General features: G+C 49.8%; 1 protein-coding gene across 1 annotated transcript in view; it reads left to right on the top strand.

Annotated features, from left to right (window-relative positions):
* Positions 1-1,150: 1,150 nt before the first annotated feature.
* Positions 1,151-15,009, top strand: part of ppargc1b (peroxisome proliferator-activated receptor gamma, coactivator 1 beta) — a 58,190-nt gene continuing 44,331 nt past the window's right edge. The window contains exon 1 of the mRNA XM_085471927.1: positions 1,151-1,542. Coding sequence (XP_085328053.1) covers positions 1,462-1,542 — 81 coding nt within the window. The 5' untranslated portion in view covers positions 1,151-1,461. The remainder of the gene's footprint in view (positions 1,543-15,009) is intronic.

The raw sequence follows: 15,009 nt of genomic DNA, 5'->3' as shown, positions 1-15,009 counted from the left end.
GGGGATACAGGTCGGAGATCGGTAGCGTTACAGAAAACAAACACTGAAATATACACTACAATTGGAAAGTACAAGAGGAAAAAAAGAGACCTCTACTCATGCTTGGCTCCTAGGAGGACAGCATGAGAACAGGAAACAAAAAAACTCCTCTGCACAAAAAAGCACATAAATGTCCACAGCACAACATTATGGAACACGTGACAAGCCACAGGGTCGGGTGGGGGGTGAGGAGTAATCCGAAGCAAACACAGCAGTCATCCTGCCCAGCGCTACCATTCCAGCGCGGGCTCAAACCCGCCGTGTTCCCAGGAATCATGAAGTCTGGCTGTATCCAGTGAGCTGGGAGCAAAGCAGGCTCACCTGCCCGGCCTGACTGACCGATGCTGAGCCCACCTGGCTGATTTACTCATTTAAGAATAATTAATCAACATAATCTCAATTACAACAAAGAAAGACTAAAGTAAATACTGCAGGCTGATATCGGCCCTGCTGATCAGTTTATCAGACAAAACATGAAGTTTCAGTATTTCACAGCACCTGCAAACCTGCCCCTCTTCTCCACCCAAAGATGGAGGTGGGATTGATCCAAATATCGATAGTACTGATACAGTTATTGGTATTGGATCGATATGTTGTTTCTGTCCGCTAAGCTGACCCAACAGGCACGTCTACATTCAGGAATGCTAAAAGCTGTTTTGTTATTGCTGCTCATTCAGATGTTTTCAGGATTTGTAAATTGATGGTAATTCATCCTGTAAAAGTGACGCCGCGGCTCAGAAGCTGGAATTATTAAAAGTGTCGGTAACACCAGCCTGCAGCATCACTGGCACCAGGGCACAGCGCCGAGGCCCTCACCTGAATGCCTTCGGCCAATGGCAGCAGGCTGACTCAGTGACTGACAGAAGTTGGCTTTACAGTTGCCTGGCAACCGCCACAGGATGCTGTCCACACCTGTGCTTTTCAAAACAAAGTTATGAAGAGTCCAGAGTGAGGAGCAGGTGTGTTACCGTATGTGTGAGAGAGAGAGTGTGTATGTGTGTGTGAGGGAAAAGGAGAGAGAGAGAGAGAAGAGAGAGAGAGTGTGTTACTGTGTGTGTGTGTGAGAGAGAGAGAGAGAGAGAGAGAGAGTGTTACTGTGTGTGTATGGGTGTGTGTGAGAGAGAGGGAGAGAGAGAGTGTTACTGTGTGTGTGTTTGTGTGTGTGTGAGGGAGAGAGAGAGAGCAGCGGGGTCCGGGCAAATGACGCCACACAAATTAAGCCCCCCGGGGGCCGCCTCTGGGTCCCGGGCCTCATGTTTGTCCCTGTGTGGGCGCTCAGGTACGCCGATCCTGACGCTCGCGGTCCGCGCACGTGTGGTGTGCGGGTGAGCAGAGGCGCCCCCCGCAGGCGCGCTCCCGCGCCGCTGCTCCTCCTCCCGCTATACTCTCCGCCCGGCTCCGCGGCTCCTCATTCAGTGGAAGATGGCGGACTGCGCGGCGCTGCTGGATGAGGAGCTGTCGTCCTTCGTCTTCAGTTACCTGACAGAGAGCTCGCGCAGCCAGGTGAGAGACCGTCCGTGCACATGCAGCTCTGCGGACCGGGGCGCGTGAAGGGAGCCAGCGGCGGCATCCCGACCCAGTCTGCATGCGCGTGGGTCCGGGTGTGTGTGTGTGTGTGTGTGTGAGACTTTGACGCAGTGTTGGAGGAAGTTTTCTTGTCGGCACGCAGACCGGGACACGTGTTGTGTCCTCACGCGTGAACTGTTCGTCATATTCGGGATTAAAACTGGTGTGTGTGTGCAAGATAGTGTCCGTGTTTGGGGACCTGTCTGTGTGCGTCCCGCTCCGGTCTGCCGGTCCCGGTGCCGAATCCGGTGCTGGTGCTGTGAGCGAGGAAGGGCGCGCGGCTCCGCTCAGGTGAACTCAGAGCGTTTTGTAAGGCTTTGCGTAACCGCGCGTTACAAAACGTTTGTTTGGGTCACGTGGTGTTTTTTTCCCCGTTAAACCGGTGTGTGTGTGTGAGGGGGAGAGGTCACCGGTGAATCGGGGTGAGGATGATGATGGTGATGCGTGGAGTGGACCCGCGTGTATCCGAGCAGCCTCGTGCTGTGCGCGGAGGGAACTCTGCTCGTGCACGCCCCTGAAATGAAAAATTCTCACGCGACACCGGAACTTATCGGCTCCGATCTCCATCTGCTGCGTGCGGGGCACACGCGCAAACTATTCCGTCTGTCCTTGTGCGTGTGCACGTGCGCGTGTGTGAGTGGAGATGATCAGGCTGAGGCTGGGGCGGTGGGGGGATTTGTCACAGCTGATTGGCAGCTTAAGCAGGTTACTGTGAGTGTGTGTGTGTATACAGGGGAGACTGTGGACTATTTATACACTTACATGTACTTTTACACACACTGTAACACACACACACTGTTACACACACACACACACACTGTTACACACACACACACACAGTATAGTACGTTACAAACACACAGCCTGGGGCAACCCTCACACACATCATAGTAAATATAATCCCACACATCAAATCAAATCAAATCACTTTTTATTGTCACATCACATGTGCAGGCACACTGGCACAGCACATGCGAGTGAAATTCTTGTGTGCGAGCCCCACAAGCAACAGAGATGTGCAAACACAACAACACAAACGAGCAAAATACAAGAATGGCCAACCTGAAACTAATAAATATATGTACAATATATAATAGTGTATGCATTTCTGGATGTGTATACTAAATATCTTCCTACGTGTGTGTGTGTGTGTGTGTGTGTGTGTGTGTGTGTGTGTGTGTATACACATTTTTACAAATTAAATAGTAAAAAAATAAAATAATAATAATAATAATAATAATAATAATAATAATAATAATAATAAAATATATAAAATATACAGAGTTGAATATGTGCAAAACAAGTGGCAATATGTGCAAAACAAGTGGCAGTGTGTGTACTGGTGTGTGAGTGTCCATGCTGTGTGTATGACATGTTTACGTGTGTGTGTCTCCAGCTGGTACACACACTCTGCAGTCTTGAGCCGTGTTGTTGTGAGCAGCCACACGTCTCTGGTGCTTCTGAGCGTGTGCGGCTGAACTGAGAGTGAAACGTGCGATCAGAACATGAACAAGTTTGCTCTGAAACAAAATGGAGTCGAAGCTTGGCGTGGAGCGGCGGGGACAGCGATGTGGACGTGTGTCCTGCGAGGCTGGGCTGCAGAGTCCTTGGAGATAAAGAGCAGACGAACCAATCGGGTGGTTGTTGCTATCCCTACGTGGGTCCTGTACAGAGTGATAAGGTGCCGGTGCTCTGAGGTGCATGAACATGTTAATATTCACTGAGGTTATTGGAGCAGGCTGCTCTCTCTCTCACTGTGTGTGGATGGCTCTCGCCCCTGCCGGCTGCTCATTGTAATACTACTCTCTCCTCGTGACCGGAGTTACAGAACAGGCCCGCTGCAGTCATGTGAGCTGTAGTGGAGGAAGGGAGGGGGGGAGGGGGCGTCACCGTGACGTAGGCGAGTGCCAGCACCGCCTCCTCCCCTCCTCCACCTCCTCGTGCTTCTCTTCTTCTCTTTTCATACTCAAGCTTGTCATTTCCTTTTCCTGTCGCCTGTCTTAGACCTGCTCCCTGCCTGCTGCAGCCTCTGTGTGTGCTGTTTCACTAACTTTGACTGCTCCACAGCATTTCCCCAGTTTGCTTTGAGTTCTTGATGAGCAAAGCAGCAGACGGCTCAGTGTTTGAAAGGTCAGGCTGATGCCGTCCTTCAGTGTTTCCTCCCAGCGAGCGGCGTGCAGACAGGTCGCTCTCAGCTGGAAAAACGTTCACTGCAAAATGTGATTTTCGATCAAACGGAGTCAGCTGACGTGTGCTGGGAGAGCGCAACAAGCAGCTTGTTCAGAGCTTAAATGAACTGTGGACGCCCGGGCCAGCCAGCCAACCCCAATTGCAGGGGCTGCGGGTGAGTCGGTGCTGAGCGCCATCAGGCTGCCGGCTGGATCAGGTGTGTAAAATGAGCAGCTGGCTGCAGCTGGACGCTGGGCAGGGCTGGCTCGAGGACACTCACCTTGTTTCACTGTAGCTGGTCAACGATTAGCTCGGCTTGGCGACTGTGACCTTGCAGCCACAGAGAGTCATGTGTGTCGACTGATGTCAGGAAACGGGGGGACACATAGGCAGACGTTCCCGTCTTCACTGCATGTGTCTTGAGGTCACGGGGCACTGAAGTGGCTGCACCTGTTTGTGGGCGTCGTAAAAACCGTTCTGTGCTCCTGAAATAAATCCTGAAGCATGCAGAAAAGTCTGAACGCGCTCAGTTTAGGGTTGGAGCAGACGTGCCCCACCAGCCTCACCGCTGTGTTTGCGCTGGGTGAGACGCTCCACTCAGACTCCAGATATTTGAAGCTCGAGGACGCGGAGCGTCAGGACGTCCTCTCAGGTATCCACTCCAACCAGCAGCACACTCGTGGCTGACCTGGTGCTGTGCAGGAAGCAGCTCAGACAGTCTCTCAGCTGAAGTTTGGACCATTCTTGGTGTGAAGGCTTTCAATTGTGTGGTTAACATCATGAAAAGGATCAGTGGCTGCTCACAGCTGAGTTTAAAAAGGCCCCACACACACTCTGTGAAGCACTCTGGGCCTCCTCTGGGCCCAAAGCCACATGAGAGCTGTGATGAAGCTGAAAATCGCTCTGTGCTGTTTATCGTGTTCATTTCATGGAGATTTAGCCTATTGCCACCATGCCTCTGAGTGCGTGTGTGGCGTCAGTGCACAAATAGCTGACAGGAGCAGTGATGAAGGGTGGAGATCATGAGAACCAGAGCAGGTGTGTTCCTCCTGTGATGCTCGGCCTACCTGACATAAACCACATCAGTCTGCAGGTGGACTCTGACAGAGGTGAGCTTTGAAGTTCCAGGGCAGCGATGGATGCAGGCATCACATCCAGAAGCAGACAGGATCTACATCTCTGAAGGTTTTCTCCATTTCTCCTGGCCATTCTCCTTCTTTTATCTGTCTGTGGGAGTCGTGATGTGCAGTGCTGCAGTGCAGTGTGTTCAGCTTGCAGCCCTGCAGTGACTCACCTGTCACACACACACACACACACACGCACAGACACACACACACACACACACACCCAGCGGCAGTTTTAGATGCAACGTGTGTCCAGAAGCGATGTGTGTGTTTACCATGCTGCTAATATACACTGCAGTAACTCGGTGTGGCTATTGGAACACCTGCCAGACCGAGTTCAGGGCACAGGAAATGAGCGGTAAGTGGGCAGGTTCCGAGCCAATGAGAGCAGACCTGCTGATGGTGGTGTGGATCGTGTTTCCTGTTGTGTGTGTGTGTTGGGAATTTGGTTTCTTCCTCTCAAATCCCTCCGAGGTTCATCAGGAATCCGCCTCAGAGCCTGGCCACCTTCAACGACTGTGTGTGTGTGCATGTGTGTGTGCGCGCGCTCTGCAGGTGAGCGGTCTCTCTGTAATGAAGGATTCAGCATCACAGATGAGATTTTGGTGATTTTAATGCTGCGTAAGCCTCACCTGAGTGTTCAGGTGCTCTGATCCTCACGGTCATTCAGTGGTGTCACATATTCCTGCAGATAATCAGCACTGACCTCCAGATTCAGGCCGGGCGAGCGTACCTCCTCATAATGTGCCGTTTTGTGTTTCTGCTCTGGAGTAGCTGAGGCAGCGTCACCTTTAGCCCAGTTTCCATAAACGGGGCTAGCAGAGGCTTACTGACCTTACAGCTGCTCAGAGCTTCTTCTTTAACCACTTGAGTCCGCTGTCTTCGTGCGCATCGTTTTCCTCCTGAAGCTGTGGCTGAGAGCCGTTGGTCGTGCTGTGGGTTGCTTTGGTCACTTTGAGCTCTCCGGAGGATCTCGTAGTGGAATAAATGTGTCAGCAATCCTCTCTCACATGCACATGTTCAGCGTGTAAATCTGTTCATTGGGGCCAGGTTCCAGGTTGTTGCTTTAATGCAGATGATCTGCCTTACAGGCTGTGCCATAGCTCACACTTTTCTCAGCTTTTCTGTTTTTCTGGCTCCTTCAGAGCTTCAGCTCACATCACTCCATTTAAATCATCACAAGCCATCAAAACAGTAACCACGGGACTGCAGCAGGTCAAGCAGGGATGTCCTTTGGGACTGGAGCTTTGTTCTGACTTCTAGTTTGAACCAGTTTTGGCTTCACTCTGTCACTTCAGAGTCAGCTGATGCTGATGCTGAGTGTAACCGTGAATGAGGCGAGCTGAATTATGGGCACACAGGACCCTGGTGTCATTATGAGGTTTGAGCGGGGCAGGTTTGCAGGTCTTTGGCTGTGAAGTTGTATGCTTGTGGTGGCGGCGGGGGTCCTGCGGCGTGCAGAGAGGAAGAAGATGCTCCGCAGCTGTTCGTTGGTTCTGTGAGCCGTGCGCTGTGTGGTCCACAATCAGCCTGATGAGGATCTGATTGTGGTGTTGTGGTCCTTACTTAATGCCAGGAACAGGACGTTTCCTGTGGTAAAGTAAGGCGTGCGTATGTCTTTCCTCGTAAAATCAGAGGTTTTTTCCTAAATTTTCCTGAGCGTGGATGCTTCCACATGAACGTCCTTATCTAACCTGTACAGGTGATTTGTATTCTTCCCACGGACTCTGTGTCGGGATTGATAGTGTCAACATGAGTGTGAGGCTGGTTTTCTTTGTGCACCTGCTCCTGCTGTGGCTTTGTGTAGCAGGCTGATAGGAAGGTGAAGCAGAGGGAATCCAGCCTCCAGCTCAGGGCTGCGGAGGGAAACATGGAGGACTGGAGGTCGCAGAGTTCACCGCCTGCCCTACTTCCTTCAACTTCTCTGTGTCTCTTACCTGATTTATCACGGCCGAGGCCTGTCTGTTTTTAAAATGAAGGCAGTTAGGTGACGAGAACAGTGTGAAGCCTGCCGTCTGTACAGGAGGAAGCATGTGACACATTTAGGAAACAGATTCTGCTGCCGGGCCGAGTGGACCTTCATGCAGCGTGAGCACTGCAGAGGCTTTGACGATGCTTGGGTTTGGGTTTGAGCTCAGACTTGTGGTGGGTGAGGCTCTGTCTGTGAAATGTGTCTGCTGCTGATCGGCGAGGCCTGGGCGCCTCTCTCTCTCTCTCGTTGTCACGCTGCCAATGTTTTGGCTGGGCTGGCGTCGACTCGGAGGTATGGAGCTGTAAAAATGTCTGCGATGGGAGGACACAAACATCAGCTGCACCCTGGTACCCGAGTGTCGCGCCGTCCTGTAATCCAGCAGGATTACTGGCTGAGATTACAACAACAGGTCTTCTCCTTAGTTCAAGCATCACCGCGCTTGTACTTTCACACACATGTGCATCCGATTATAGGACGAGAAGGCCTTGCGAGCATCAGAGAAGAAGAGTAGAGGGCGAGCCGCTTTGTGTGATAAAAAGTACGTCTCTGTGAAACCCCGGGCTTCAAACACTGTATTCATACCTGAGCCAACGTGTCATCGGAAGCATGATCAGCGCTTCTTTAATTCTGAGCGTCTGGACCGAGTTAAAGCTGCACCTCCTCGCCGTCACTCGTGTCGTAGTGCTCGCAGTAATAACTTTCGGCACTTCTGGACTAGCCTCGGCACATCTTTTCCCAGCCGGCGGCAGCTGCGTATGATGGGAAGTTTCAAGTATTCTGTGCCGAGGCGTACCACAGGGCATGCCACAATCTCACCTGTACACACCTGTATTCATACCTGTGCGAGGCAGCCTGTCATACGCTCTCCTTGTAGCAGAGGACATTCAGGGCGCACGGCAGCGTTCAGCTCCGTTCAATCACACGTGTCTGCATCCAGTGCTCGCTCACTCCTCACTGAACCACGCTGTAGCACCGGCACCACCCAGCAGCTACTCCACCTTACTGAACCTTCTCATGGGATAAAAGTCACCTCACTGCTGCTAACAAGTACCTACAAAATACTGCAGTAGTTCTGCAGCGGCATAGTATAAATATAATACTATACTGCAGCACACGAAGTACAACTGATACAAGTTGTGGCAACTGAAAAAAGTACTGGCAACAGTATAGTAAACAGCAAGAGCAAGAGTACTCCACTGAGTAGTAGAAGCTTTAGAAGCTGCTTTCTAGTAGTAGTAAATGGTGAATGGCCTGTATTTGTATAGCGCTTTACTAGTCACTAAGGACCCCAAAGTGCTTTACACATCCAGTCATCCACCCATTCACACACTGGTGATGGCAAGCTACATTGTAGCCACAGCCACCCTGGGGCGCACTGACAGAGGCGAGGCTGCCGGACACTGGCACCACCGGGCCCTCTGACCAGCACCAGTAGGCAACGGGTGAAGTGTCTTGCCAAAAGACACAACGACCGACACTGTCCAAGCCGGGGCTCGAACCGGCAACCTTCCGATTACAAGGTGAACTCCCAACTCTTGAGCCGTGATTGTAATATAAGTACTTGTTTGATGTAGCTGTTGTAAAGTGTGAAGCACTGGTTTGTGTTGTTTTGGTCAGACACACAGCAGCAGGAGGCCGAGTACTTGTGTGCTTGTAGTAATTGTAAGCAGGAGGCTGATAGTACTGTGACTAGTAGTAGTATTTGTAGTAATAATCATCTGACTGATAAGCAGATTTGATGGTTTTATGAGCTAAGCACACACAGTTTATAGTATCAACAGAAGGACGGCTGGGCCCTCTATCGCCACGTAGGCTGTGTGTGTGTGTGTGTGTGTGTGTGTGACAACTCTCAAGGGCACTGGTGTAAACGAGAGAAAAGGTTAAAGGAAATTTCCATGCCATGGTGTAAACGAGCACGGAGAGAGAGCTCACACACAAACACACACACACGCTTGCATGGCATATAGCCGTAGTAACCATGTGCCAGGGGAAGGCGTGCTCAGGCTGATGTGAACATGCACACTGTTTATCAGCTCAGTTACTGAGGAACTCAAGCCATCACAGTCAGCACACAGATATGGTTCAGTACACACACACGCACTTTGGTGCCTTTTATCCAAGAAGGAAACAACAATTAAAAATAACTATAAAAGGACTAGGTTTTAAAGTAGAGTAATAGAGAGGAGTGTGTGTGTACGTGTGTGTGTGTGTTATAAATAGGTTTGGTGCGACAGATGCGTGTCCTTGCTGTCACCTCACAGGACAGATATCGGCCTCATTCAGAGCCGTCAGCTCGACTTCCTGTGAGTACGACCTCACAGATGCCGGCTAGCCGCCCGATGCAGGAACTCATCACGAACTAGAAACGCGGCGCTCTGGCAGTCCAGATGTGATGCAACTGTGACGCAGTCTCACCATAGTGTGATGTAACATAATAGGTCATAAACACCCACTGCTTTCACTGAAAGGCTCAGGACAGTGATGGAAACTTTAGGTGTGTGTGTGTGTGTGTGTGCGCGTGTGTGTGTGTGTGTGTGTGTGTGTGTGGGTTGTAAGTGAGCAGGCTCTTACCTGCATGCGGCAAGGAGAGAGAGAGTAGGGTGAGGCCTTCAGTGTTCTTTGGGATGCAAAGACACACACACACACACACACACACACACACACACACACACACACACACACACACACACACACAACGTTAGCATGCGTGTGTAACGTGTGAGCACATGCTCCCAGTAAACACAGGGAAACGTTCCAGTCTCTTCTCCTTCGTACTTCATGTTCTGCTCACATTTGTACCCCAACATGCTCCCTCCTTTCCTAACTAACCTCCTCACCACTCCTCCCTCCCTGCCTCTCTCACTGACCCACTTCCTGAACGCTGCTCAGGCTTGCGTGACCGCAGAGCTCAGTGCTCCAGTGCTATGTTACACACACACACACTGCAGTGAGGAGTGAGGAGCAGCTGACTCAGTAACAGCTGTCGCTGATCGTGATTAAAATCAATAAAGTATCGGTAACACGTGTAAGTGATTTTGTTACATGTTTATATTGAGAGTTTGTGGTGACATCATTACTGCTACAGTGTTACAGTTGGCACATACAAACCAGCACCACGCCAACGCTGTCTGTACCTGAAACCTTTGTGAGTCTTGCACAATCAGGCGGGCGTGCTATTGGCACAAGCCTGGTTATTGGTATGAAGCAATGGAGTAATGGGCCACATTCCTGTTTGTCCGAATATGTGTCGAAACACGCGTGAGCGAGTAGCTGTGCGTGTCTTCGTGTCCTGAGTTTACTCAGCTGGGTTTACCGGAGCCAGGCTATGATCAAGTGGTGATCAAAGTTTGGAGGCTGATTTTATTTTTGGATTTGTGCAGCCAGAAACTGAAACATGCACATTATTACTCCTGTGAGAACGCCGTTAGCCTCCTGATCTAAAAACACATAAATCAGTCACACTGGGCTAAATCTCATCCTCTTGTTTTGAATGAAATCATACATATATCACCATGGTGACCGTGGGAGTTGGACATAAAGCTGAGTGTGTGTGTGTGTGTGTGTGTGTGTGTGTGTGTGTGTGTGTGGGGTGATGGTGATCATTCGTCCTGATGCCGAATGGGGCGGGTCAGCCCATCGGACTCTCGGTGGTGATTGGCTGGTGCACGTGAATAAACGTGATCTGATTGACTAACTAATAATTTGAAGTTTAGCAGAAACGAAACGAAGCATCACGCAACTTCACAGTGAATGCTCGTCCTGACACTGACCACCTGGACTTCTGGAGCGCAAGTGGAGCAGGGCGGGCCGGGGCCTCCTGGGTGGAGCTGCCTTTCATTATTTCCTCTCTTTCCTGTATACCACTTCCACACACACTCTCTTACCATGACACATACGTGTGTGTGTGTGATGGATGTTTAGTCAATCAAATGTGGGCTTTAGCTTGACTATATGCGCTCAAAAGCACTCAAATTTATTGCACGCTCTGTCTGCTCGTTACTGGGACACCAGAGCTGTAGGAAGGCCTGCTGCCGAGCGGGTCCCATATTTAATCATTTGACCTGGTTAGTCCACAGGCTCTGCAGCACTTCTGTTTAACACGGATCGATGAGTGGGTGCTGGAGTACTGGTCTGGCCCAGTCTGGCTCTCTGCTGTTTTATACCGCGGTCAGAGCCGGCCTTCCTGCTCTCTTTGTGGCGTGTGTGTGTTTGGATGTTGTTATTCCCATACTGTGTGATAACGTAGCGCACCGCCTCCACCCTGTGTGTTTGTGTGTGTTCTGGTGCAATCAAAAAGCAGTGGCCGTGGTCCGGGTCTTTATTCAGTGTGTGAACTCCTCGGAAACCATCGGAGAAAAGCCTTCTGGAGTTTTCTGTGCTCGCCCTGCTCGCTGGCGGTGTGCCTCCTCGATTGTAGCCACCAGCGCACCAGAACCTCCACTCGTACAGATTTTAGCTTTCTTGGAAACTGCCCTCGCCTTCATTTAAGGTCTCCTGCAGAAGTCCTTTCAAATCCAGGGTCTGTTTCTGCATGGCTGCCTGCACGTTAGTATGCAGAGCATACAGCAGCAGCATACAGAGCTCTGAGGTGATGTAATGCTCTCTTTGGCAGCCATGTTGGAGCCGGTGAAGTGCTGGATGTGTCCGACTGAGGTCGAGGAAGCACTGTTGGGGGGGTATGCAATGACTCCAGGTGGCATAGATGTCGCTGAGCTGTAGCTTAGGTGGAACCTCAGTCGTTTCTCTGTTAAAAACTCTGTGATAGACTGCAGGGGGTCACAGTGTGGAGTGGGATGTTTAAACAGCTGCAGAGAAAAGTGCAGGTTTGCCGGATGATTCCAGATTCTGGGAAGTTAGCGACACGGCCCTGAAGTTCTCTCTGAACTCTGAGGTAACACAGCAACTCGCCAGCTGTCAATCAATCCCTGCATTAGTACTAGGAGTACCTACTGCAGTACTGCAGTAAGTACTCCTGCTGTGTATGATTGACTGGAGGCAGATCTGCTCCCGTACTCTGGTACAGAGACTGCAGGGATGACTAACGCTTGCATAAGAACATCCTACACACACTCACACACTGACATACAAACACACACTCACACATCAAACACCCACAAATGTGCAAATTCACAGAGTGACATGCCGCACAGCCACAGTCCATCCCACCGGGTCAAAGTGTGCGTTTCCGCAGGTGACGGTGAGATTTATGTGTGTGTGTGTATATAAAACAGAGGAATCAGGGTAGTGTAGTAATAGTGTGAGCTGGTGCCGTGAAGGTCGCTCTGACACTATGAACAACACATACACACACACACACACACAGAGGTAGCTCTGAAAGTGCTGCAGTAAATAAATTCATATTTAAATTCATATTTAAATATAATACACTTCTTCAACACACACACGCTGGACAGGTGTGTGTGTGTGTGTGTGTGTGTGTGTGTGTGTGTGTGTGTGTGTGTGTGTGTGTGTGTGTGTGTGTGAAGGCCAGGTGACGGGTGTCTGAAGACACTGACAGTCTGTTTTCCACAGTGTCTGTTTGAGTCATGAATAATTTTCCCGAATATGAACAATGCAATCTCTGTTTGTTGCACAAGCAGCTCATTAGTGATGTCAGTAACCATGACATCACCCTTTGGTTTGTGACGTCTCCTTTTGCAGCTTTGATTTGAGCTTTTTGGACACCATGATGTTTCTTTTTTAAGAGACCACATTTGAATGAGAGTTATCCGATAACACGAACACAGTCTTTAGGTCAGGTGAAGCCTGGCATGACAGCTAGCAGCTACAGCTGCCTGCATCGCCATCCGCCTGTCAGTCAAAGAGGCCATGCCCCTAATACTTGAAACGCATACAGCCGTTATAAATAGGGAAATTATCTATACAGGCTAAAACCCTCTGTGTCCGGCTGTAAACATGTTTATTTTAACGTGGTAGTCTGTGGGACTGACTCACTGCTGCCTCTGCTGGACACCCGAGGAACTGCAGTGGTTGGTGCTCCTGGTTTAGAAGGTTGTTGAAGAAGAGTATTATATTTAAATATGAATTTAATTCTGCAGTGAAAAGAAAAAATCTAATGATCATTTTAACGTCTCGGTGTATGCTGCTGTTGTGCATCCTGCTGGGATCATTAAAGCTTCATATTTATTCTCTCCTACTTTAACTGAATCTGTAGTTTACCTGTCGAAGGATTAAAAATACTTGTTTCATAACAGCAGAACCGGTAGAGGAGATGTGACAGGAACAGATGCAGAAAAAAAAAAGATGTGTGTGTGTGTGTGTGTGTGTGTGTGTGTGTCAGACACAGAGAGGAAGCAGATCTTTTGATGGGACAGCTGGGAAGTTCAAAGCTCTGCAGCTTTACGCCTGATGATGAGCACACATGTACACACTAACACTTTCTGCTTTCTGTGCTTGGTACAGCTGCAGTGACACACACACACACACACACACACACACACACACACACACACACACACACTTGTTGGGTCAGCCTCATAGAAGCAGGTTCACCTCTGCAGAGCCGAATTTAGAGATAAACCAGGTCAAAGGTCACAGAAAGTCTGTCTTTGGTTCTCTCTTTCTTTTCTACCTTATATGGCTTTGCTGCTGCTGCTGCTGTTGCATGAGACCCTCCGTCACGTGCACCGTGCAACACACCACACACACACAGGTCACAAACCAGCTTCTCTCACACACTCTGATTCTCGTTCATAACGGAAGTTACGGATGGAGGGAAGCTGTAGTGTTAGTATGGACACTGACTGATGTGCCCGTTAACAGCGTTAAACCTTCACCAGTGGCTGATGGGTCCATGGTTAGGGTTAGGCAGGAACAAGGTCAAAGGTCCAAGCCCTGTACCTTATGTGTGTGTGTGTGTGTGCTGAGTCAACATTAAAGCAGCGGTACGTTAATGCTTAGCTCTGTTTTTATTTTTCCTCTCTTTGCATTTCACCGTGCACGTGATGCTACATGTACACGCTCCTGACAGTGACGGATGGAGCTCGCTGCAGAGCCACATCTGCTGCTATGTTACACACACACACACACACACACACACACACACACACACACACACACACACAGGCTATTTATAGCTGAGCTCTTGCATGTGTGTGATTGTCTCTCTGTTCTATTTCAGTGTGGGAGCACTTGGCATGCACAAAAGACGTGCCTGAAAAGCGGTGGTTGTTTTCGTGCTTGCGAGGTCACTGTCTGACCTACGTGCGTGTGTGTGCAAGAGCGATCTTATGAAACCCGATCAAAGGTGAAAAAGGTAAAGCAGTAGCACCAGACAAATGGTCTTTCACTTTTGTGTTGCACAACAGCATCACCGTTGCACAGTGATTGTGTGAGCTGGAGGCAGAGCCAGAGGCTGTGATTGGCTGATGTGTAAATCCAGTCTGAATTTTCTGAAGTCAGTGTTTTAGTGTGGACGCAGTGAGCGCTGACCGTCATACACGTATTCATGTTGTTGCTGATCTCTGAGTGGAAGCTTGTTCCTGGCTGCTTGGTGCAGATGAGCTCTTGAAGGAGAATATGCCAGCAGCTCAACGGGCTTCAGCTCCGCAGTGGAAAGTAGAATTAAGCATTCATGAAGGTACAGTGGGTTAGGGTTAAGTGGACTGGCAGTCTGTAACCCCACAACCGCTCAGCATGAGAAGGACACGTAGAGCTGCTGCATCATCCACATCAGTGACTGTAAACACAGCTCCTCCATCACTCTGCACTTACAGTTTGGGTTGTCTGTGGGCGGAGCAATCTTCTTTTAATTAACTGTAATCACCTGCTCATGGACTCACAAACTTTTAAAGCTGCGCGGTCATGCAAGATGGCTTGGAGCCCCTCCCCCAAGGGGAGGCGTATACACCTGCTGCTCAGACGTATGTGAGGATGCAGAACACAAGTAAAGATTACACAGGAACAGATTTGAGCACCAGTCAGCTGAGTTCTCCCAACGGCACTCAGAAAAGGAGGCCGAGCTTTTTGTTGGCGCAACTGAGCATAGAATTTGAGAGTTTGGGGTGAGAGAAGTCATTGGACATATTATGATAAAAAGATTTTATTACCATTACTTTTTTGTGGGTGGCTTTAGCTCAGGAGGTCGAGGAGTCCAATTAGAAGGTCTGAGAGATACTG

Source organism: Copadichromis virginalis, linkage group LG2, assembly GCF_057382275.1.
Source record: "Copadichromis virginalis isolate Kocher_CV1m ecotype Utaka linkage group LG2, C_Virginalis_male_GT1.1, whole genome shotgun sequence".
NCBI lineage: Eukaryota > Metazoa > Chordata > Actinopteri > Cichliformes > Cichlidae > Copadichromis > Copadichromis virginalis.
Note: the sequence above shows the minus strand (reverse complement) of the source record. Positions and strands in the feature narration are given on the sequence as shown.